This window comes from Epinephelus moara, chromosome 4 (genome assembly GCF_006386435.1).
Source record: "Epinephelus moara isolate mb chromosome 4, YSFRI_EMoa_1.0, whole genome shotgun sequence".
Lineage (NCBI taxonomy): Eukaryota > Metazoa > Chordata > Actinopteri > Perciformes > Serranidae > Epinephelus > Epinephelus moara.
The window spans coordinates 26,923,327-26,949,586 of record NC_065509.1 but is presented as its reverse complement, the minus strand read 5'-3'; the positions used below and the strand labels follow the sequence as shown (position 1 = coordinate 26,949,586).

The window sequence follows — 26,260 nt, the reverse complement described above, 5'->3', positions numbered from 1 at the left end:
TATTGGGTGGAGAGTGGGCCCTTATGAGTGACTGGACCTTTAAAATATGCCTGTTTTCAAAGATGAACTCCCATTAAATTAAAAACAGTGCCATATGCCTTTGAAAAAGGCACACCCATCTCTGTCATGTTTTTTTTTTTAATCTTTTGTAAAATAGTCCATAGTATCTATAACAAAATTATATGTTTACCCTATAATTATAAATCACATATTCTGTAGATCAAATATTCCATAACTATAAATTAACTATTTTATTATAAATCAGCTTTTAAAATTGTTAAATTAAATTTCTAATTTCTTAATTTCTGATTTTTTTTAATTTTTTAATTTGGGTATTTTTTGTCACATACAGATATGCAGTGATGATTGCTGGGTAATATGTATATTGATGTCATCCAGTGTCAAGTTTCTGATCATGTGACGAGACCTTACGTCATTGGTACTTTTATTAAAGTAAAGGATGTGAATACTTCCTGTAACACTGCTCATTGTAGCGTTAAACGGGACCAGCATTGCTTCCTCCTGTCAGGTAAAGCTAGCTGTGACCTGTAGATGGCATCCTGTTACAATCAACAACAGGCACGCGGGGACTTTCCGCAGCCAATCACATCTCCGCTTTAACCAGCTTCATAAAGTTCGCCTTTTCTCCCTCAGTTTGACTTTTGGTTTCGAGGAAACAGCAAACCGACTTGTTGTCGGTGCTAAAGATGTGTGTGAGCGGACCAGCTCCGGCTGTGAGCAACACACACCGGCCCAAAGTGCGCGAGAGGAGCGGCTTGTAAAGGAAGAAGATGTATCTATGGCGCGTCTCCATCGCCATAACCCTCGGCTTGGTGTGGTATTTTTCAGACTGCGGCCGCACAGTGACACAGTACGTGTTGTGTTGTCTCTTTTGTTTCACCACTCCACTCATATTCGTGAGCAGCGGACGGGAGACCAGCACCCAGACTGATGAGGAGACCAAGGAGAGTTCACTCCAGGTATTTAAACACAGTTTGTGCTTTGTCTTTTATTGCAGGAGGTAATTGCCTTCACGAGCACTGTTGCATGATCAACTGAGTCATGTCTTAATGAGTTAGATATTAAACATGTGAGCTTGAGATGCTTTATTAGATTATATATCAATTTAAACAGCCTTTTAGTGTTTAATGAGTCAGTTAAGTGTGTTAATATTTGTTAATGTGAACCCTTTAGAAATCTAGGTCAGAAATCTAACTTTGCTGTGTTGAGAGGCCAGGGTTCACAGATACCTGAGTGTCAGTGAATGAGTCAAATATTGAAGTATTAGCACTCATAGCCTGAGGTGCATTTTTTGCACTGAGGCCCAGAGAACTTGTTTTCACCCATCACATCGCTCACTGTCACCTTGAATTCAGCTCCTGATGTTACAGTCTTTTACTATGCTCTTTATTTTATCACCTTCTGGTAGCTGGCATGTATTTTTTTGTCTTCCAGGAAACTGTTGAAGGAGAGTTATTTGGTGACCTGACAGATGCAGGAAGCAGCCAGCAAGCTGAACCACTGGAGTCTCAGTCTCCGCATGTGAAGACGTCTCTGCAGCAAGGTGAGGCATGTAGGATATGTGCTTTTAAGTGACGTTGGCATATTTTGTCTTCACAGGTCAGACACAGTTTGCATGTAGATGTGAGTGCATGTAAAAAAAAAAGCAAAAGCAAATCAAGGTTCTGCTTTTGACTGCAGGGTGTTTTGTCAGCACATTTCACGTCTGTTTTGACTTGACACAGTTGAAAAGGACAGTTTTGCTTAAACACAGCTGCAGCTGGGGCTCATGTTACATGAAGTGAGGAGGGGCTTTACGGGATGAAAAACACCCTCTCCATAGATAGGTCACGCAGGGCTGTGGTGTGTTAAACAGGAAGTAATATACAGTATCTCGTTTTCATGCCACATTATCACTTGTGTTGGCTATTGTGGTTTATTAAATTGGTTTGTGTTAGTCTATAAGCCCGACCTCTGAGCTCAGTTTATTTGAGAATACGTGGCTTTAAACACATTACTTACATTAAACTTCTCAAGGCTTAAGTCAGACCTTGAAAACCATTGTAAACCTGTAGAATTGAGGATGTAAAAAAAGGCTTTTCTGCAATAAATTGGCCTGGTAAGCGCCTAATTCTCTCACAGCTAAATATAGCACTCCTATTCAAATGCATGAGCTGGGAGCTCTCTGGAGTCCAGGTTGATTACTGTTCGTTTTTGCCGTCGATGCATTCCTTTTTGTTTTTGCACCTTTCAAACTGTATTTACCCCAAATACATGATATTGTTTATTTTCAGCACAAACTTGGCTACAAGTCTGGCTTCTCATTTTGGCAATTTAAGGAGACAATTTGGGGCGCCCAGCAGCTCAGTCTGTAGCGTAGGTGTCTCATGTGCAAAGGCAGTGTCCTTGCCGCAGCGGCCTCAGGCTCGATTCCAGCCCACAGCCCTTTGCTGCATGTCATCCCCTCTTTCTCCCTCTTTCATGCTGAAACTGTTCTGTCCAATAAAGGCAAAAGCCAAAAAAGAATAACCTTTAAAACGAAACAGTTCACCCCATAATCAAAAGCAAATATTTTTCTTCTTACCTGTAGTGCTATTTATCAGTCTAGATTGTTTTGGTGTGAGTTTCAGAGTGTTGGAGATATCAGCTGCAGAGATGTTTGCCTTCCCTCCAATATAATAAAACTAGATGGCACTCGGCTTGTGGTGCTCAAAGTGCCAAAAAACTTTATTTCAAAAACTCAACAGCAATGTCTTTTTCCAGAACTCATGACCTGGTTACTCTAGCTAATCCACAGACCTTGTTGTAAGCAGCTTCATGTAGGAACAATAGTCTTTCGAGTGGATATGCATGCTTCCCACTGCATGGTGATGTGGTTGGCAGGTGTAGTTCAGTAGGAGGAAATAGTTCCTACATGAAACTGCTCACAACAAGGTCTGTGGATTATCTTGAGTAACTGGGTCATTATTTCTGAGAAGAGACATTGCAGTTGAGTTTTTCAAATGTTTTTTTTTTTTTTTTAATTTTTTGGTGTTGTTCCATAAGCCGAGCGCAATCTAGATCCATTATATTCTAGAGCAGTGGTTCCCAACTGGCGGGTCGCGGGTCCTTTCTGAATGAACAGCAAGTGACTCGCAAATGTGTCAAGTTTGTAAAAAACACCCTTCATTTTGAAGAACAGTGAATTTCTGGCACAGAGCTTTTATTCTTAAGTGCCCTTTACTGCTGTGGGGAGAGTGACTACCGGACAGCGACTTACTAGAGACAGCAAACTAGCTCGACAACATGGCCAAACGAAAGTATAATGCTGAATATATTTGACTGTGTGGACCCTGAACTAATGACTAAGGAGAAATCTGGACCCAGTGGCTGGACCAATTGGGAACCACTGTTCTATAGAAGGCAGACAAAACTATGGCCGATATCTCCAACACTCTGCAACTCACACCAAAACAATATAGACCGACAAAAGCACTACAGGTAAGAGGAAAAATATGTATTTTTGATTTTGGGGTGAACTGCCCTGAAGGGTAACTTAGGTTTTTTTCAACCTGGACCCTATTCTTCCATGTAAGTGACTAACAGGAAGAGCAGTTTTAAACTGGTCCAGTATTGAGTAAGAGGACTTCAGAGAAAGTCGGCAGCAGAGAAAACAGGCTGCAGTGCCTGACAATGTCAGATAGATGTTTTTGTGAAAGATTAAGATCCTTTCAGTCTAACTTAAAACAGACCTGAAATCACGATCAGCAAACTCACCAGACCCTCTTTAAGATAACAGTAATTTTGGTGTGTATAAATTCAGCATATTTTTAGCTCTAATTGGGTGAATTAAGGGTTTATTTCAGCCAAACCAGAGTTGGTGATCGTTGGAACAGTGTAAAGATGACAGACAAAAGACAGTTTTTATCAGGTTTTTTTTTTTTTTTTTCATCAATTTTTGTTTTAGTTGACTTTGAATGAAGTCTGTTTTATCATGATATAATTACTGTTTATTTAAATGGAGTCTGGTGAGTTTGGCGACAGATTTCAGGGGTGTTTCTGGTTAAACAGAAACTCTTAAATGAAAAGGACTTTCTCTGTAAGGATCCTTTCCACAGTGTTGTCAGTCAGTTAGATTAACAGCAAGAGTCTGTCAGTGGCAAAAACAAGCAGTTTAAGTGAACATATTGCCCATGAATGTTAAATTGCAGCCTGTTTTGCTGCTGTCGTCTGCAGCGATCTAGCTCTATCCTGGACCATTTTAAAAAACTGTTGTCTCATTAGTCACTTAAACACAAACATGGGAGAATAGGATCCTAGTTGAAAAATGGTGTGGTTACTCTTTTAATAAAGAGCTGCCAGGAACCCTAAATAAGAAACAAAGCTACAAATCTTTAGACCCAATAGCTCAAAATGTTCTGATAGAACAGTTTTAGGTTGTACAAAATATAGCTCCACTGTTTATACACATAAATACAGCTGAAAATTGCAGGACATAAATTTATAATAATGTCTGTTTACAAGTAAAGAGATTTTATTCCGACTCGTTTTGTGCCTTTTTCATTAAAAGTATGTGTGCCTGTAAATCACTGAGAAAATGAATAATTCATGTTAAAAAATCTTATGGTGTACAGACATAAACGAGATACTGTGTGAAAGCCCCACATCAGCGCTTTCAGCTGGTTTTCCTCAGCTTTTCTCTATATGATATATAAATAACGTTATGTAGCTGTAAATAAAACATGCTCTCCAGAGGGACCCGTCTTCATCAAGTTCAGAGAGAAACCCTGTCATGGATATTTGTGCTGAGGTTTCAATTGAACGGTTTGGACAGGAGCTGTGGACCTAAGAGAAAAGTGAAAAACAAAAACCAGAGCTTGTATTTTTACCAAACAAGCTTTAAAGTCTCTGCAGTCCTTGAGTTTGATGTTCAGCAGGAAAGTGTGGGAGTTTAGTGTTACTGTGAATTTTTCCTTTGTGACTGCTCTGCTCAGTGTTCGAGTGTGCCTACGCCCAGCTGGTGCTGCCTTGGTACTGCGTCCCCGAGCCGCGCGAGCACCAGCCTCTGCACCAGGTGCTCAGCAGGGAGTTTGACTCCGTGATCGACCGGATCATTGAGAGAGCCAGAGACTTTGATGTCTGCCAGGCGGTCGTGGGCTCCATTCGTATTTTGACCCAGCACTTGCATAATGCGAAGCAGTCTGACAGGTGAGACTTTGCACCTGCTCTCTCCAACAAATCACGCTGCCTCAGTTACTCAGTGTCCGAACTCTATAAATACCTCCATATTTTTTATCGCCTATGAATAATTTACCTCACTTTATAGGATCATATCTACAGTGACATTGTAATGGTTGTTTTTATGCTAAATGGTGTTACACAAGTACATCAGATTCAGATTTAGATCAAGCGATTCACCACAGATGCGTGGTGATAAACATCTATAATCCAGTACTGTACTAATCACCTCTGTTTCTCTGCTTTCCGTTTCAGAGAGCTCTTGTTCGGTTCCAGAGCAGAGGAGATCGCAGTTCTCAGAGAGTTTTCAGACGCTCTGGTACGTAACCTTTTTCCTGAATCTCTCTGGAGCCAAGAAGTCAACCGCTGTGCCTTAAATGAGATAGTCGCCTTAAAGGGTAAGAAAGCATTAAATTCTCTCTCTGCAGGAACACACTCTTACATAAGGCCTAAGCCTCCCAGAACTTCTTTTACAAGTGTGAATTGTATGTAATCCCTTATTGTCAGTGGCATTGTAGAGCTTAGGACATGAATTTTGGGCTGCATAAAAGGGAAGGCACACTTCCGCAGTGTTTCGCCAATTCCCTTCAGGGTTTTGTCTTTTTTAGTAACAGATAAAATGTCTTATCTCGAGGGAGTCTTGCTGTGCAGTAGGTTTTTGCAATTATGCATGTAGCTCACTTACAATAAGTGATTTTTACAGCTGCAGTAAAAAAAAAAAAAATTATCTGCATGTCCTTATCTTGGCAGTGAGAAACGGCTCATTTCTGACAAAATAGTTTTGCTCATAGATGCATAATTGAGTGTTTGCAATAATTTGGAACAGTTGGCAAATTATACAGGGCCGTGCTTTCAATGTGAAAAATGACAGTCCTGATTTTGTCTAATGTTGTGTTGCATTGTACTTACTCCCAACTACACACAACATTAGCAGTCAAAAGGAATGTTTCAGAAGAGTATTCACTTTCTTGTATGGATTAAAAAAAACTGTAAATCAGTGAGCTTTGGAGGTGCTTGTAGGTGGATTTTGTTACATTTAGAACTCACTGTTTCCAGATTTAAAGGGGATCTATTATGCTTTTAGTGTTACAGTGATGGATGTTCATATTAAATGCATCCAAAGTTTCAGTTAATGAGGTCAACATATATAAAAGTAATCCCTGAGAGCAAAAACCTCAGGCTCCAGACCGTTCTGAATACTCTGTTTCCAATAGTTTTTTTCTACTCTGGCTTCAAGATGTCTTAATCTGGTCATCTGGTCCAGGCATGCTACTGCAAGTGTTTACATAACATAGAAGGCTGTACAATATATCAATATATTTTCAAGCAAGATATAAATTTAGATAAAACTGTTTATATCGATATAGGGTCAAGTTGTGTTACATAACACATAACAGTGTGCATCTCTCCTCACTTACACTCTGCGCACAGTTCCGCCCCACTCACTCACTCACTCACTCACTCACTCACTCAGTCACATGTTCAAGAGACACAGAGCTGCTCCTCTGTTTACTCTACATTGTGACATCCGTCTATATGTTGTTCGTGCTACGCTAAATCAGTCTGTGTGATGAACGAAATTACTGCAGCGCACGTGCAATCCAGCCCTGTGCTGCTAGTTAATGGGGTGAGGTGGATCATAGGATGTTGCCATTTTTCTTGGTAGCTGTAGTCTAATGTGTGACAGTGAGACAGCGCCTGGATGCAGGCGCACAGATGTGTTTTAAAAAATGCAGTATCAACACAGATGTATCAAATACAAGACGTATATAACACAGACAAAGTGTCTCTCGCTCCCCTCGGCCTCTTTGTTTATGCTCTGTGCATAAATGAGATTAACAGCCTAGATAAATACAGAATATCTAAATAATTTTAAAGCACTAGATTCATTTGAAAGGCCATGGCAAACAACTTTTTTAACGCAGAACTTTCTAACAGTTGTTCCAAACTACAATGGCTTTAGGCCTACTTGATCATTTTAAAGTCATGTTATAGTTTTGTGTCCTGTGCTTCACACCTTTAAACCTCTGTAGCTCCGGTGCTGTGTGCAAAAACGTTAACGTACAGCCCTGCTATTTACTTTGCTTATATACTTTTTCATTTACATGTTGTGCAGCTGCATGTTTTCAAACAGGGAATAAAATCCCTATCTTTGCATTTTATTTTATTTTGGTCTGTTTTTATAAAAGTTTGTGTGACGTCTCAAATGCAGTTTGACTTGCAACTGAAAAAATGTCGCCCATTTCGTGGAAAGTACTGAGATAGATATCATGTATCACCAGTCAGCCTGAAAATACCAAGATACGTTTCTTGTCCATATCGCCCAGCCCTACACTGCTACATGAAGCTACATGCTAATGTCAGGGAAACATGTGATTTGGGTTGTATGTTGTACATTTCTAGCCAATTTCAGATCATACTGTATACCTGCTGGAACATGTCTGGTTATGAAGATATTGGTTTAGAAGCTTTTATTGGTGATTTTTCACAATAAAAATTGCCACTGTTTTTTGTTACAGTCAGGGTTGCACTGGGAACAAAATTCGGCCCTGTCATTTTCCTTTGGCAGAGCCCCATTGTTACCCACTCCTGCTGCTCCATTCCTCCTCTTCATTTGCTGCCACCAGCAGACTGTTGTTATTGTTATCACTGCTGCTAACATTAGAAACACTCCGCAGCATCAGCCTAGACTTTTTTCTTCTGTCTCTGACCTTTTCTGCTCCACCTTTTCGTTTTTTAGCTCCTTTATCCATCTAGTTTATGTTAACACTTCACATACTCCATTCTGTCTCTCTTGATTTCATTTTCCACTTGACCCCTGACATAACATGATGGACTGGTCCACTCAATGGGGTGGGGGGAGGTGATGAAGGCCATTACCGCTGCACCTGCCTTACAGTATATAGTCTACAGAAAATTGTGGGACTGTGTAACCCTTAATTAGATGGACTGTTCCAACATTAAGTGTGCTGCAGCCGGCAGGTCCTTTTTTCCAACATTGCTGGTGATGGCATTTTCAGCATATGAGAGTTAATTGGCTATTGAGCATTCAAGCAGATACTGAGAGTTTGTATGCTTTTTTTTTCAACACTATTTTAATAACTTTCAGGGCCAAAGAATTCGACTTGAACATGAACCAAACATTTGCTTTAATAATTCATGCTGTTTCAGTAGGAATACTGAAAACAAATGAAAAGTTGCACCATGAGGTCAGCCTCTGCTTGTTGAGATAATATTTCTGTTTTATCTCAGTGTGTTCAGTATTTTTACCTACACTGACGTTTTACCAGAATAAATAATATAAAAACAACTGCAGGATCTAAGTGTAAAAACAAAACAAAAAGCAGCACGGAAAAAACACATTAAAGTCAAGTCAGTTTTATGTATATGTGCCAAATCTTCTGCGACTGGCTGGGATGAGAGAGAAAGAGGAGACAGAATCACATTTAAGTCAATAAAATCATTCTTACATCAATGTTTTGTTACATTACAGCCGTGTAATAAGAACGATAATCTCACATCCGTGGTTGAAACTCAGATCAGAGGGGAAGGGAGTGACATGCAGCAAAGGTCCACAGGCTGGACTCGAACCCGGCAGCAGCAGCCTTGTGCATGGGGCGCCTGCTCTATCCACTAAGCCACTGACGCCCCCCCAAAATACAAATATGAAAATGAGCACAATAGGTCTCCTTTAATTCTCTGCTAAGCTAACATGCTGCAGCTAAAAGCTAACAAGAACGCAAATTAGCATAGTTTGGAAAATGTTAAACTATTCCTTTCAAAACTCACAACTGGAAAAGCTATTATTACTGACTGCAGCTGATTTAAGAGTCGTGTGAATATTGTGCCTCCTGATTCTAGTGTGTGTTTCTTTTATGACAAACGCAGCTTGTTGCATCAGTGTGTTGGCGTTTTCTGCAGGGTTGGGCCTGTTGGTGACATGGCTGTCAGACCCCGACAACCTGAACCAGCTGGTAGTGAGCCAGCTGGACAGCGTGACCCCCAAAGGCTCCGTGGAGGAGCTGTGTGGCTCAGACCCGGATCAAACCTCTCTGGCATCACAGGAGGGCGAGAGGGAAGGCAGTGAAGTGTGAGTGGCTGTCATCTTTTGCACCCCGCTGGCCTGACCTAGTCACAGCGAGCCTCAAAGCAACAACTGTAAGAGGCACCTTCTGTGTTTGAAATTGGAGCTGACCTGGTTTTGTTTGGGGGCTGTGTTTTTTTTTTTTTATTTCCAGGAGCTTGGAGGAGGCAGGGATTTCAACCAGCACCAGGATCAAGGCTAAAAGGAAAGGTGTGTTTTGAGATGTTGTAAATAGACGTACTTAATTCAGATGTCTTTAACCTGCAGGATGTGATTCTAACCCTGTTTTCAGCTTCGACTGTGAAAACATTTCAGATGAGGATAATGGAGGCTCGAGGAAGGCAGATGGAGTCATTTGTGGGTGTTTAGAGAATAGAGACTTGTGCTTGCATAACGTTTTGTACAACAGTTTGATGAATAGCAATGTGTTGTCAGCTACGTGACATTCTAATTTTTGTTACCAGCCTGCCTTTCAGTGCATAATTAATCCCGTTTCTTTTGTTTGTTTGTCCAGACAGCTAATTACACAAACAGCACGCTGAATGCCAAATAATTTCTGTTGTTTTTAAGCAACTTCTACGTCTTTGTATTGCAAACAGTCCAACAGCAATGATGACTAAATCAGAATTGATTATGCCGCGATGATGAACCCTGTGATGTGACGAATATGTGTAAGATCACAAATTCTTAAAAAAGCTCCATCATTTTTCTGTAAAATTAATTAACGTGATGGCATGTTTATGTCATTATTAAGCCGTCACTTTGATAATGTCAGTGAAACTTTATTTATCATGTTTACATGATTGTAAACAGAGCTGCCAATCATGAACCGACCGACAAATTATTAATAAACTCTCAAATTTAGAGATTTGATGGACTTTGAAAACACACAATTAATGTATTAAGTGAAAAATAAGATGAGTCCAGACTGTAACCAGGAGCTGTTTTAAATGAGAGTGAGTCAGAATGAACAAAGAGGAATTGTATGTTTACGAAAACAAAGATTAGAACTAGAGATGTTTTCATACGATTCTTTCCTTCCCGATATCGATTCCTGCATATCAGCTGATACCGGGTACCAGTCTGACACCACTGCATTATAAAAGGTAAAAAAATAAATAAATAAGTGGATACTACTAACCATTTATCTGTGGTAGATAAAACACCTAAAAGCCACGCTTGAGTAAAAGTACAGATATCATTCTAGAAAATGATTTGGTAGAAGTTTAAGTCACCTATTAGAATATTACTTGAGTAAATGTCTTTGTATCAATAGTAATATTATGATATTAAATGTGCTCAAGTATTGAAAGTAAAAGTACACGTAAATGGTGGTAATAAAAAAAGCAAGCGGAAGGTTATTTCTTCATAACATGTACACCACCTTTACAACAGTGGAGCGTACATTACACTTGAAGAAAAACAAGGTTTTCTTCACAACTTAAAGGATTTAAAAAAAACAAGATCCAGTTTTTCCCTCCCTCCCATTCCTTCATTCATCCATCCTTCCCTCCCTGTTTGTAGTGAGTAACAAAAATATTACATTACATATATGATATATTACATTAGGGGAAATGTAATGGAGTAAAAGTATATATTTTATTTAGGAAATAAAGAGGAGTAAAATTAAAGTTGACAGAAATTTAAAACTCAAGTAAAGTACAGATTCTCCCCAAAAATACTTAAGTACCGTAAGTGTTATTACTTTGTTACATTACACCACTGCCCTGTGTTGAAGTGAAATGATTGCTATCTGTGTTGTATGGGCACAGCTCAGGTTAAACTGTCTGTAAAACATGAACAAAAGCATACAGCGAATGAACGCCATAAAACGTTCTTTTTATTTTTTAATTTGACATTGTGCTAATGGCTAACAATACACTATTTACCGGAAATCAATTATTCTTCACTGTTGTAACAGAGCAGTAGTTAGCAATGGCTGCACTCGCTGTATTGACTACTGTTTTAGAGGGGTGAAAACGGATTTATTTGCAGGAAAAATGCTGCTTTATTTGAGTGTGAAACTGCTTAAAGGTTTATTTATTATTTATGTGGTATTTGTGCACAGGCTCACATACTCATCGATATCCAATCCAGCATTCTAGGCAATGTCGGGTTATTGCCAATACTAGTATCGGTATCGGAACAACTCGAATTAGTACAATTGCAAAACAAAAATGTATAACAGGAGTTCATCTGTGGTATCATTCTGAAGAGGAAATGAAATGTTAAATACACTGAACACATTTAAAAATAAGTTGATTAACAAGTATATAAAACTGTGTGATGAAGACTAGTGCGCGTATATGAATTTTTGTTTGGTACTTTGAGTATATAAAATGTAGATATGTATTGTTTTGCTTGTTTCGTACATTTTTATTATATAAATCAAAAGTTAACAGCACAAAACAAGTAATGTATAAATGGTTGGTGTAATAAGTGAAGCCTAGAGCTTTTCAGTCAGGTTCATAAGTAATGACTTATAGACATTTATTTTGTGTGTGTATTTGAGTTGTATGAGGTGGAAAATGCCTGAAATAAACTAACTAAACAGTGCTTACCTGCCTAATGAGATGGTTATATCTGGTGATTAGTTTTTCTCACTACGTTTCCAGCTATAATGACGCTCAGAAATCGTCACACTTCATCACAGTGCAGAAAAAGAAATAAAGTTTTACAGTCAAACTGCTGTGAAAGTGAAGGTCAAGAATACATTGCTATTCTCTTCATGTACAATACTGAGAGAGGGACATTGTGTTTCTTTAGTGCTGCAGTGTACACAACGAGGACAACAGGTATAAAAGACAGTTAAGAGAAAAAAAAGGTGAAATACTGATGACACAAGTTGTGGGATTTTTTTTTTCTGACTTTTTTGGTTGTTGTCATTTCCAGCTAACAAGTTAAAAGAAGGATGGTCAAAACTGGTGGACAAGGTGAAGTCTAAGAAGGCCAAGAAGAAGAAGATGAAAAAGATAGAGCAGGAGCTGATGTTTAGGATCATGACGATCCAGGGAGACGTGTCCAACGAGGACGATGTCAGCAGCAGGGAGGGCTCTGTGTACAGCCAGCAGGACTCTGACAGGGTGAGTTTGCTGCAGAAATAACGCAATGTCTAAAACTGAAGATGATAATTTGTTAGACATGACAGATTCATTGTCGCTTTATTTAATTTATTTTTTATTTTTTTGGCCAAACACCATCAGGAGGACAGTGATCTGGAGGACTACTTGACAAGCGTCCAGGAGGACATGATGGAATTCAAGCTGTCGTACGAGATGTGGCGCGTCGGCCGCTGGGCTGTCAGCATCCCTCATGTGAGTTATAAATATCAGTGACAGTGTGGAATGTCCTGGAGGCTTGTTATCTGTCTGCTGAGGCTCTGTGAAAGCTTGTCCTTGGACGGTATGTTAATGTTTGCGCTTGAGATTTGAGTAGGAGTTGACTGTGTTGTAGGCCAACTGGCAGGATGACGAGCTAATCTTCACCGTTCACCTGGAGGAGGAGGGCAGCCCCGAGAACCTTCAGTGGGACATCAAGAAGACCTACATGGATGTTATATACTTCCGCAACAGATGGCAGGTAAAGGCAGATGGAAAGGCGTGTTTTGTGCTTATTTTTTAGCATTTTTATATATAATTTCATGCTTTAAACTGAGGCACACCTTGCTAAAACTAATGCAGTCCTGCAATAAAAGTTTTAATGTTTATTTTTTGTTCAAGAAAGTTGTTGATTAACTTTACAGTCATCTTTTGAATGATGTTTTTATTGAAGCATACCTGCGCTTGCATTTCCACTTATAGAAATAAAGTACAGTAGAAACAAAAGGAGGATCAGTAAATAAAAAAGCAAAGGAGAAAAGAGGAGAAGGTCTTTTGAACAACAGTGCGTGAGAGTAAATAGCAATAATGTACGATCACATAATATTTCTCTCCTAATGAGGAGGGAGTGTTCCAAGGCTATTAAAATAAAATATCAGGCATTGCCATTTCTTATAAAAACGGTCTTCAGAGCCCCTCAGAGTGAATTTATCTTCTCAAGTTTGAGGAAAAAATACCATGTCTTTAAGCCAGACAGAGGATAATGGGAGGTAGGGGACTTTAATTCTAGCAAAATTCTGCGTCGAGCTAATAGAGACGCATACGGCACTATATCGGCCAAGTCCTCTGGAACCCCAAACGATGTTATCAGAGTGCAGGGTTGCAAATCCCTTTTTTAAAATTACAGACAAGGTTCTAAAAATGTTGACCCAGAGGCTCTTTAATTTGGGATAAAGATAGAACATATCAGCAGGTCTGCAGGGGTGTTACTGCAGCGGTCGCATCTATTGTCAACGCTTGGGCAGATCTCGGATACGGTGCAGGACCTTGAATTGTATAAGCCCTAGGCGTGCACAGGACAATGATGAATATAACTTAACGATCATTTTGGAGGCTGTAGTTTGTGGCAATTGTACTGTGTGATACACTCAGGTGTTTCTGTGATTTTATTAACTTCATTTATTTCAGTGAGGGTGGGCTAAATGGCAGGAATACCTCTCTGTGTAATGCAGTACAGTTCAGTAGCAGCACAAACTGCAGCCTCTAAAATGACCATTAAGTTGAATTAACACCTCTCTTGAGCCGTTTCAACAAAAACATCATTATAACCTTCATGAAGAGAGGATTTTATTGCAGGACTTTTGTGTAAGAGTGCATTAGATTTAGCTAGGTGTACTTAAGAAAGTGGCGCCTAATCGTAAAGTCTGCATACTGTCAGTAAAATCACACCTAATTTGCTGTGTTGCAATCACAATATGAATTAAATGCATTCATTAAGAAAGGGTTTGCGGCGTACAAAAAAAACTTATCTTAACTTTTTGATATTTATTTAAACATAAGCACTTTGTGTTGCGTTTTTAATGTATGAAAAGTGCTATATAAATAAAGTTTGAGTTGATTTGATTTTTCTGAAAGTGCCGCCTTCTCTGGAAAAGCAGCATCATCCTTAATTAGGCCAGGTTGTCATTTTATTTATTTTATTTACCATTTATTTTACCAGGAATATTCCCATTGAGATTCAAAATCTCTTTTCCGAGGGAGTCCTGGCCGAGACGGCAGCATGAAGAGTTTCACATAAAAGAACAACAGACTAAAAGAACAACAGCCAAAAGTTAGAACAAACAGGAAACAAGCAACAGACTGAAAAAACAGTTGAACTAGCAGTGTTCAGTAACCGGGCGTGTGCACTCAGTGGTTAAAATGATCTACTTTAAGGTGACTCTGTAGCTGACTACAAGATGAACGAGATAAAACTTTCACTGAAGACATTGCAGGTTCGAGGATTGACGTACATTAGTTGCTCAAGTGACCAAAGGCTGCTGCTGCTATCGATAGTTTAAGGAGTCAGTTTAGCGAGTCGTTGGTTTTGCATTGCCTGCTGTTTACTAAACTGAACTGTACTGATGAGCAGAGGACTGATTTCTCAAGAAATTAAAGACGGATGAATCATTGACTTGATTTAGAAGCTAGCAAACCAAACAATCATGACACACATGGGAGATTATGCCAGTGTATTGACATTATTGCAATTATTATTATTATAATAGAACATTTTAGGGACTAATTACAGTCAGTGTTTCCGCTTGTCTCTGCCTGTTGAACAGATTGGGCAAATATTTGTCAGGATGAGTGTAGGAGGGTGGGATGAATGAGAAGGCAAAGTGTGTCCTCAGATCAACCGTCTATTTAAAGGATAGTTTTCACTCATTTTTATTTTTTATTTTTTTTAAACCAATTCTCACATGTTCGTGCGCACACTGGGACAGCGTCTGGACGCTTTAATCATCCTTCCTCTCCGTAGTGGCCATAAAAAAAATCACCTTCTCGTACAATTGCAAAATATTTGCACTAAAAAGCCCGCAGCTTTGGAAGATACCTTTTTGATTTTTCACACTGAGACGGCTGAAGCCTCGTATTTTCCCCCGCTGAGCTTCAGAATGTATTTTCACACAGAACAAAGACTGTGGTTTTTGCCTCCGTCTCATACAGTGACTCTCATTAGGAAGGAATCTTTTCAGGACTAGTATAAACAGGAGCAACAATTTCAGCTGTGGCAGACGGCCTGTATGTTCTTGGGTACCAACCGGAGTTCCATCTGACAGTTTTGTGTTGGAATCAGAGCTGCGTTCAATCTGTCACGAACCTGCGTCTCTTAAATCTGCGCCACCAGACAGAATGCACACAAATAATCAAAGCAACAATCAGAGCAACAAGGCAGACACAGTTCAGCATAAGTCTGTAGTGTATTGGAGGCACAGTGTGAACAAAAAACTGTTTCAATGTCAATATGGACATGTGAGTGCTGAAGAAGGAACAGTAAACTTCTCCTTTTAGGCTGTGGTCAGTGTTGACAACCTGGTTTAAATGTCAGGTATTAGATAGCAGTACAATGAGACAGTGGTTTCCAAAAACTAGAGGAGCAACTTATTATTTCACATATTTCCATCTCTGTGTTCAGGCTGCTCCACTTGTTTTCCTGCTGAGGAGTGTAAGAAAATATCAAACACTTATACTCATATCATGCTTTGTGATACTGTATCGATTCTCAAAAACACTATCAGTTTATAATTGTCTATAATTTTTTATTTTCTTATTTTGTCAAGGTAAAAAATCCTACAGACACTTGTATTTGTTTTTCTAATGATAAAGGCAAATGTTAATTTGTCTCCTCAGACTGCACAAAAACTAGTGCTATGATATTTGATGTTAACTAGATGTTTACTGTAATAAATACAAATGCAGATCCTGCTGTTCTGATTGCGCAAAAAAAACCTTTTCTTATACATATGGTAGTGTTTTCTTTGGAGAGTGACAGTTTTCCTAAAGTTAGATTTAAAAAAAAGTTGCAATATATCCTCCTGAGACCCTGTGTCCTCATAGGACATCACATTTTGGGTTTACTTGACCTTATACTTCATTCTACTTAACTTAGACCTGTTGACCTCGTGCGTGGACACTTCTTTGTGCCATGTAGTGATAGTAAGGTACAGTACTACGTGTAAAAACAAGATGGCAGCCATCTCTGCCAAGTCAATCTGCAGCCGATCTCGACACAAAATTGGACAAGGTTGAAAACCTGATCACATTTAATGGTTGAAACTTGTTTATTCATGATTAATAATGTTTGTAGTGCCCTAAAATAATATCACAATATTTCAGGGTATTATTGTGATAACGGTATTCTTGACGATATGAGAAATTAGTAAAAAAAAATAAAAATACATTATTATTAGTTTAAGAACACAGAATTGCAACAAAATAAGTGATTTGAGTGAGTGTTTTACATGTCAAACGAACAGTTTGTCTTCAAATATTCAATAAAAACTAAACAATAATGATCCCTCATTTCTTTAGTTTGTGAACAACAACAGTAACTCAGAGTGAGATTCAGATTCTGTATATAATATTAATAGTTCAACAAAATAAAATCTACCACAAATTACACATTTAAACAGCTCCCAAATACTAAAAATGTCGCCATATATATATATATATATATATATATATATATATATATATATATATATATATATATAAAATAGGACGCCACAGTTTATCCCACACTACTGAAGCTGCTTCTCTTTATGGAACCACCTCTGAGTCGACAATTTCTCTTTCAGCCATGCTTGTTGTTGCTGTGGGTAACAATATGATGTCAATATGTCAGCAAGTCGAAACATCGCATGCTTAATGTTAACAGGTGGGAAATCTTGTTTGACAGTGACAGACTTTGACACAACACCTGTATGAGCACAGTGCCCCATTTTCACCCCTCTACGCATGTAGATCATATGAGTTTGCATGGTTAAACTGGCCATGCAGGTCAGCCTGCTTGTTTATTTATATACACCGCTCGAAGCACAGAGTGTCATCAGTGTGATTTTATCTTGCTGTTTATTTTGAACTGACATCATTTGGAAAGAGTATAATGTCACTTTTGTTGTGTATTTCCATCACACATTTGGTTTTCACTTTCATTTAAAGTGGTATTAAAAAGGTCATGAAACATCTTAAATTGAACTTGTTTATAACTGCAGACACCCTGTTATTATTTAGATGACATGCACTCACATTTACTGGAAAGAAAAGGTACACGGAGTTAAGATTAACTCTAAAAATGGCTTTGATTAAATTGTTGAATCAAATTGTTCATTGAAAGACGGTAACAGCTGCTGAAAATAATAAGTTTCCTTTTGTGGAACTGAAATAATTCAGTCCAGTGTTACAAATCTCCAGAGGACAATTTAGCAGATGATTTTCTCCAAACAGACGTCAGGATGTGTGTTGACTGAAAGATTTTGTCAGGATGTTTTTTCCTTTGACGTGAGAGAAAAGAGTTTTGTTTACTGTGTACATTTCAGTATTCCGCGTGAGCCGCAGAGAAGCATTGTTGTGAAAACAAACCACAACTTTTTGAATTGAAGTTATTGAATTTGTGGTCATACAGTTTTAAAGCTTTTTCCAGATGTCAAAAACAGTGGTGTTGATAAAGTACTGCTCAGTCTTGAAGCTTTTCTGTCATTAAACACATGTTTTTTGTTATGCTTTTATTTCTTTTCTCAGGACTCAACCAGCCTGCCCACGATCCTGGAGCTGGAGGAGTCGCAGATCAATGATGAGGTCAAAGAAGAAGCCAGAGTGTCAGTGGAGCGTTTCCTGCAGGTGAAAGACACCAGCGAAAAACTGTGAGGTGCAGACAGATAAACAATTCAATCACAGATTTCATGACTCAACATATTTGTTAATTTTGCAGGAGTTAGTTTCTGATAATCAGATCGGCCACACTCAGCCGGTTTTCCAGTTCCTCTGCCCACTTGACAAACTGCTGAATGAGGAGCAACATTATGGCGGCGTGTGGGGCCTTCTGAGCGGCTTGGCTTACTTCCTGACTCCAGGTCATGAGGAAGACGAGGTAGGAACTTTCACAGATCTGCTTTTCTTCAAGTCGACATCTAAGGAATTATTATGGTTCATCACAGTCTGGGGCTTACTTTTGTGCATTTGGCTTTCCCAGGGGTAAAAGTAAGATTGTTTGTACAGTACTTCTGAAATCCGTTGTGTGATGGAACAAGAGCGCAGTGGGACGATCAGACAGGGTTTAATCAAACTCCCGGGAGATAGAACAAAGATGAATGGTAGCATCATTACTCAAACTGTCCAGTGTAAACATACTTCACAGTTAACAGACCCCGGTTCAACATTGACCTACTTCCCATGGTTGTGCACACACAGTTTCTCTGTGCAGTGAGGGTTATTATAAACATCACTCGTTTGTGGTTTTTACTGCAAACAAAGTGCTTAAATTATTTAAATAAAAATAGATTGGCTTGTTTACAACTGCTCATGTTTTTTGACCTGCTGGACTTAAAGGTCCAGTGTGTGCGATTTAGGGGGATATATTGGGAGAAATAGAATATAATCTAATAAGTATGTTATCATTAGTTTACAATCACCGGAGAATAAGAATTGTTGTGTTTTTGTTACTGTAGAATGAGTCATTTATATCTACATAGGGAGCAGGTCCTTTTCTATGGAGATGGCCATGTTGCACCGCCATATTTCTACAGTAGCCTAGAATGGACAAACCAAACAGATGGGGCCTTTCACGCTTTCATGCTGGCCTCTATAGTTAGCAGCCCCTCTATGATGAGTGTCTTTTTTTTAACGTGAAACTGCTTTATTCAGTGTTTTACTGGTTTTAATCTCTTGGGATCTCATTATTAAAACAATGCGTAGGATTCATACTAAAAATGTACATATGGACAAAAGCCAAAAATGGCGTACGCCAAAAAATAGGGCTGCTCGATTATGGAAAAAATCATAATCACGATTATTTTGGTCAAAATTGAAATCACGATTATGCGGCGCAAATGATGACTTATATTGTTTACACGACGGCATGTCATTTCTGTCTCTACATGCGCGTTTAAAATTCTGTTCTGCTCTCTGTATCGCGCACGGTGGAGTTCGGCTCCGATGCACACACACACACACACACACACAGACCAACCTCTCTCGCTCTCCCTCTGCCATTTTCCGCACGCTGTTTTTGAAATCTTCCGCGATCACCTGCCACTTGCATTACTCGTAGTTCACCTACTTGACTGGCTCGTGGAGTGAATAAAGAAGAGAGGAGGGGAAGGTATTGCACGTGTGTGGCTTCTGGGTGCGTTTGATTTGCAACACAAGACAACGTGAGTAAACTGACAAGAAGCGCATAATCGTTTTATGTCGATTATTTTGTTTTCATAATCGTTGAAAGACCAAATCGTAATCTAGATTAAAATTCGTTTAATATGCAAAAAATATGCAACAATTTCTAAAATCAGGCTTCCACCTTACCATCTGCGTCGCCAATTATCGAGTCTTTAATAACCTTTAACGTAATCTGCTGGTTCGGACTTTTAACATTTAAGAACAAGAACAAACCGTTGTAAGCAACCTCACCGATCTGCACAAGATGAGGTTGGTGAAAAAGGCCAGACTGATCCTGGCAGATCCAGACCAGCCACTTCATGGAGAGTTCAGATTGCTTCCATCCAGACGCAGATATCTGCTGCTGAGATGCAGGACAAATAGACTGAGAGATTAATTTGTTCCCGCAGCGAATAGACTTTTAAATGATTTGTTTTTACTCGATGTGTGTGTTGTCTTGACATATAGATTTGTTTCAATGTTGTTTTGTTAACTACTAGCTGTGAAACTAATTGCCTCTAGGGGATAATAAAGATTCTTGAACTTGAACTTGAACTTCCCATCTCCAAAATGTTTGTAAGCATGGGTCAAAGTTTCTCCCGTCATGTCTGTTTTTAGGTGGTGTGCGTCTCTTCAGGCCTTGAGGCCTTCATGCCACTAAATCCCCCTTAATCGTACAAACTGTCCCTTTAATGTTAACTTGCTGTAATGTTGCCACACTTCAAGATCTTGGCAATTTCTTTGTCATAACTTTATTATAACATAAAATAATGTCCCAAACTATGGAAATAAGACCAAAGCTGTAAGCAGCTAAGGCTGAGGAAATTCTGGGGTGCCCAGTAGCTTACTGGGCAGAGCAGCAATCCCATGTATAAAGACAATGCACTTGCCGCAGTGGCAGCGGGTCGATTCCAACCTGCAGCCCTTTGCTGCATGTAATTCTCCCTCTCTCCTCCTGTCACGCTTGATCTGTCCTATCAAATAAAGACATAAAAGCCAAAAAATCTTAAAAAAGGTTGAGGAAATCCTTACTCTCAGCCCCTGAAACATGGATCCCACATTCCCCATAATGCAGCTTCATAGTATCTTTCATTAGACCGTTCCTGCAAAAAAAATCCTGTATCTTTCAAACCCTGCATCAGCTGTTTGTAACGCAAGCTCGCTGTTAAAAATGTGATGCTCCTTGTAACAAATAAACTAAGCGTCATCTGTTAAATTGTTGGAGTGCCCCTTTAAAAAAAGTCCTACTGAGCTGATACATATGGATTAGTTTAGCTGCTGGAGTCTGCCGCTCTGTACAGCCTCTTCTACACACGCAGTCTGTTTGAAGTACAGAAACATTTCCTGCAGGGGGTCGTGTGTAAATGAGAGCAGGTCGATAATCAGGGGAATCTGTACAACCAATTTCCCACCTCAAGACCCCTAATGTGTCGGGGGAAATGCCAGTATGGCTGTGATGTGAATGAAAACAGTAACATTACAAGGACAAGCATGTTAAGAATTGGTTTCATGCTTGTCCTTGCAATGTTACTTGCAATGTCCATCTGGCAAGAAGATGCTTTCATGTGGAGCGAGCGGATCAATCACAAGACTCTGATGACAAGAACGTACTCTTGTGTACAGTTTAGCATTGATGCTGCTGCTTTCACAGCTGAATTGATAAAGTAGTACAAATTAGTTTGGTGACAAACAAGTTCCTTTTCTCAAAAATGGCTGGAAACTGTTGCAAACCTGTTGAATATTAAATACGTTACAAAAACAGCTCCATGTTCGTGTAAATATTAATAGAATTCTTCCGCCATGTGCAGGTACATCCAGCCTCACGCCATCTTCTTCTTTTACTGTTGAGTTTTATGACGGTTGGCATTAATAGAGAGCTGCAGGAGTGAGTCCTAAAACCCGCAAATGAGTTAGCGTTTTAGCACTCCCGGTTCCCTCGTCTCAAGGTTGGTGGGTTTTTTAAATGGGTTAGATGCCTGAAATAAGGTCTGTGGTTAACACAGGCTTAAGAGACTTTCATGTTCTGTTCTGACTTAAAAAATACACCAGTAAATACCCAACAAGCATTAATTTTGAAGCCTTTATGTGTCTTAAGAAAGACGGTTGTTAACAGGTGGCTAAATGAGACTACAGGGCATCATCATGCCGAACACGTCTTTACAGCCTTGTTGTGGTGGTGATGTTTAGTCATGCGACCATTGTGTATTTCATGTAGAGCCTAATTTTAGTGTTTTACTTCTGGCGACTGCAATTAGGCTTCAGATATCATAAAGTGGTGTTCGTTTGAGAAGATTAACTTGCTGAAAAAACCCCTGTGAGTTTCATATGCTTTTGTTTGACACACAGGTTTTTCTCTGCAGTAATCCAAAATCTCAAATCCCCCTGGCCTTTTCTTCAGAGAGCCAGGGCGATATTAACTTCCACGTTGGCCTACAAAAGATCACCCCTGCAGAGTTGTATTGCTGCGATTTGCTGGACTGTCTCTTGTCCCATCTGTTCTGGCCATGGCATGTGTAAAAAGGGTGTTGTTGAATGTAGTGCATGTGTGAATAGTGAAAATTACTAGAGGTGCCTAAAAGGTTATTTTACCGGGAACTGTGTGTGTAAGAGGCTTACTATAAAAACCAGTGCCTGGGGGTCGGCTGTCAGAACCTGATTTTTTGAACTGTTTTTCTCTGCAGAGCTCGAGCCCCCAGACAGAGGTCCCAAAAGAAATCATAACATCTCTACATCCAGAATCGACAGCTATGCCTTTAGAAAACCCTGGTGCCTCCACTGAGAGGGGCAGTTATGCTCCTGGTGCTACAATCCCAGCTATTGTTATCTCCCAATATGATCCCCCCTCAGACCCGCCTCAGGAAGCAGAGACGGAAAAGGAACCGCAGTCCGCTGTTCACTCAGAGTCTTCAAATGAAAACTGCTCCCAGGACAAGACAGAGGACTCCGACAATCCCTTAACCTCCCACTTTAAAATGATTTTCAAAGGACTGACCCGATCCAGGTCGCAGGAGTCTTTGGCCTCGACAAAACACAACAGTGAAGACGACCCGCCTGAGTCAGACTGCACGCCACACTGCAGCCAAAATGGAGGCTTGCACACGGAGAGCGGAGAAGGCCCGTCTTGGCTTCATTTTAGTCCAAGATCAATTAGAAAAGAGAAAATATCCTTCAAGATGTCAGGTGGAGCCCACAAGGCTAAACTAAAGGACCAAAGCACTTCACCAAGAGGGGAGGACTCCCAGTGTCAGAGGAGCCAAGTCAACTGGGAGCAGAACGAAGCAACCAAAGCCATATTTGATCTGCTGAAAGAAATATCAGGTTTGTTCCACATTCAAACTATCATTCACAGCATTAAAGGGTGACGTTGGTATTTTTAAACCTGGACAGTATTTTCTCATGTTTTTGTGTATTAGTGACTAATGGTGACAACAGTGTTTGAAATTGGTCCAGTATTGAGCGTAAGAGCTGCAATCGCCAGCTGTAAAACAATGCAATGTAACCGCTTAGGGCAATATTCACCCTCAATGTACGTGCTCAAAAAGTGCTTGTTTTTGCCACTGACAGGCTCACATTGTTATTTTAGGTGTCTGACAACATTATGGAAAGAATCCCTATAGAGATAGACCTTTTTGTTAGAGAGAAAAACTCTTTTTGTGTGACCAGAAACAGCCCTGAAAACGCCATCACCAAACCCACCAGACTCCACTGAAATAAACAATAATTTTAGCGTATATAAAGACAGCATGTATTAGCATCAAACTGGGTGATTTAAAGGTTTATTTGAACTAAAACAGAGTTGGTGATCGTTTGAACAGAAAAAAGACGAAGCTTTTCTGAGTTTTATTTTTGTTTCTGTCGTCTTTGAATGAAGTTTGTTTTATGATGATAAAATAACTGTTTATTTAAATGGAGTCTGGTGGGATGACAGTAGTGATTTTGGGGCTGTTTCTAGTTAAACAAAAAGGATATTACTCTATCTAAATATAAATCTATCTCTGTAGGGATCCTCTCCATAATGTTGCCTGACACTTACAGTAACAATCTGAGCCTGTCAGTGGCAAAACAAGCGCATTTAGTGGATGTAAATTGATGGCATAAATATGCTCATAGTGGTTACATTGCAGCCTGTTTGCTGCACCAGCTGCAGTGGTCTAGCAGGAGGAAAATAGCGTCCAGGTTGAAAAATACTGAAGTTACCCTTTAAGAGTTTTAGGATTATATCAGTGTTTTTCCATGCTGTAGGACATTGTTTTAATGCATTGATTTTCCTAAAATCTAAACAGCCAATTGTTTTAGTTCATTTCAGTATTATAACAAAATCAACCTGTAGAGACCTGACACTCGTCTGCCAGAGCTAATCCTTTTACAGTGAACATTAAGTCTGCTTTATTAATCATCATGTGGTATTTAAAGCTGAAAGTACAGACTGTTATGACAAGTCTTTTGGGTAGTGCATTCGTGTGCTTGTGACGAGCACCGACACTCCAGCTTTGACAGTTGGCAGCCAAACAGCTGAAGACAGCATTAAGCAAACACTGATGTTATGAAAAGGATGAGGTTGATTTGATAACTCTGTGCAGTGAAATGTTTGTCGGTGTAGATGCCTAATCACACATGCTGCAGGATATCTAAAATACTAAAATAAATATAAGGGTGTGATGTTTGGTTTACAAAACGATTCATCACTAATCCAACAAGCTTCATCATTTGTCACATTATCTTTGAGCTGCATTAGCATGAAGCAAAAATTAACAATCTCTGTGATGTCTCAACATACAAAAGTTGTTTTTCACATTTTACTGAAATAAACCAAAACTAGTGTCTCTCTGGAATTTTCTAAAGCTCTTTAGATAGATCAAATGACTCTGTTTTAATAGTGCCAGAATTACAGAGAATTAACAACACAGGTCAACACATTTTTATCTATATGGCTAATAAATATGCCTCGGAGGGAGAAGGCGAGAGAGAGAGAGAGAGAGAGAGACCCTGTGTCCTCCGACCTTTGCTGTGAATGAGTAAAAACACATTAACGCCCAACTCTGCAGCTGCAGAGCTTTGTAGCCCTTTTAGCTGTAATTTTATGCTTTCACATTTACTGTCTGAATCTCAGCCAGATGAGATAAAACATGCAGGAACACTGATATGGTCCTTTTTAGGATGTTCTTGAAGTTAATCCTCCCTCTGTCTTCACAGGAAACTCAATCCTCCTAAACATATTTGATGCCATGTTGAAACCTGTGATGCCAATCTTGAAAAAGTAAGTTTGATGCTGACAGAGTTATATAAAACACTTGGATCCTCGTCTGTGAGTGACTTCTGGTTTCATTCTTCTCCAGAAAAGTGAACTCTTTCCTGAACAAGATGAACCCAACAGAAGAGCAGATGGCCACGTACATCGACACCCTGCGTGAGAAACAGTGGCCGGACTTTCAACCAGCAGCGCCTCCTCCTCCTCGCAGCGATGAGGAGAAAATCGAGACCAGGGAGAGAGCGCACAACCTGATCAATGCCAGATGTAGGCGATGCCTCCCTGCACCAGGAATATCCAGCTATTCTTGACACTGGATAACATGTCTAACATGTATTTTTATTTTTTCTCTGTAGACTCAAACTACCTTATCCTGAAGAAGACGGACATGGAGTCGGTTTTCAATGTTTTCCAGGACAGTGAAGAAAACAAAACACTGGTATATGTGAGTATCCCAATGTTTACTTCCTGTCACCAACTAATTTTCACAAATCTTGTTCTGATTTTGTTGTTTCATTGTCCATAACAGACGCTCCTGTCATTCCTATTGAGTGAGTTTTTCCCCAACGAGCATTCCCTGAGTGTGAGCGCCGCTGCCCTGCAGAAAGTGACCAGCTCCACCAACTGATCTGTGAATCCTTAATCATGTTTTTAACGGTACTTTTTCCACATTTTTTAGAATATCCAGTTATTTATTAAACATCTTAAAAATGCCTTAAAATATTTACAACGATTTCTGTATCACCGTCGGACGTTTTTACCTCAAACATACTGTGAACGTTTTGTGAATTTCCTCTGGTTTTTATTTTGTACAGGTGAACTTTGTAAGCAATTACCCTTGACATAAATGTGTGTGAAATCAGAAACTTTTTTTTTTTTTTTTTTTGGTGGGATGTGCATGTTGTACTTTTATCGTAAAACTGAGAGAACAAAGAAACAATATTTAACTTTTTTACAGTGTGAATTTCACCCTTCACATTTTAATGTAAAATAATTTAAGATTTCTAAAATATTTTGTGTCACTTTGAGCACTTTTGTATCGTGATTGTTTGTTTTCTAAATAATTTGGCCTGAAGTTTTATATAATTGAATATCCCACAATTACTATTCACCTATGTCAGGACAATGTCACTGTCAAAGGAAACTGGAAATAATGTTATTGTAAATAACTTGAATTTATTTCAAATAAAATATTTTAATTTAAAAAAATGTGTTTGTTGTGGTTATATTTCTGGGTTTGTGTATTGAAGTGAAAAAGATAAAGATATAGCAGTAAGTATAAGATGTAAATTAGCTGCTGATGACAGCAACTTATTTGCTCTGAAGCAATATTTGAGTTAAAGATTTTTCAGACGAGCGAAACAAGTTTGTCCACCTGGGGAAATCCTGCAGGTGAAGTGTGAGATGAATTAAAATGATAACATTAATAAAAATAAATGTCTTGGTAATATGCAGATGCTTTCACATTGTTTTCGACCG

General features: G+C 39.2%; 1 protein-coding gene across 1 annotated transcript; it reads left to right on the top strand.

Moving 5' to 3' along the window:
* The first annotated feature begins 562 nt into the window (after positions 1 to 562).
* On the top strand, positions 563 to 25,673 carry si:rp71-46j2.7 (uncharacterized). Its single transcript, XM_050043072.1, has 16 exons — positions 563 to 980; positions 1,456 to 1,564; positions 4,974 to 5,187; positions 5,473 to 5,615; positions 9,139 to 9,307; positions 9,456 to 9,511; positions 12,194 to 12,384; positions 12,505 to 12,615; positions 12,755 to 12,880; positions 17,902 to 18,000; positions 18,092 to 18,250; positions 22,215 to 22,851; positions 24,727 to 24,790; positions 24,870 to 25,048; positions 25,138 to 25,226; positions 25,311 to 25,673. The coding sequence occupies exons 1-16, from the start codon at positions 792 to 794 to the stop codon at positions 25,407 to 25,409; spliced, it is 2,634 nt and encodes an 877-aa protein (XP_049899029.1). The 5' UTR covers positions 563 to 791; the 3' UTR covers positions 25,410 to 25,673.
* Positions 25,674 to 26,260: the final 587 nt, after the last annotated feature.

Bases quoted from the DNA above. Each gene is read 5' to 3' on its own strand.
- si:rp71-46j2.7 (XM_050043072.1), top strand. From the start codon at position 792: ATGTATCTATGGCGCGTCTCCATCGCCATAACCCTCGGCTTGGTGTGG. The intron at 22,852-24,726 runs GTTTGTTCCACA...CTGTCTTCACAG, and splicing joins TCTGCTGAAAGAAATATCAG to GAAACTCAATCCTCCTAAAC. The intron at 25,049-25,137 runs GTAGGCGATGCC...TTTTCTCTGTAG, and splicing joins CAACCTGATCAATGCCAGAT to ACTCAAACTACCTTATCCTG.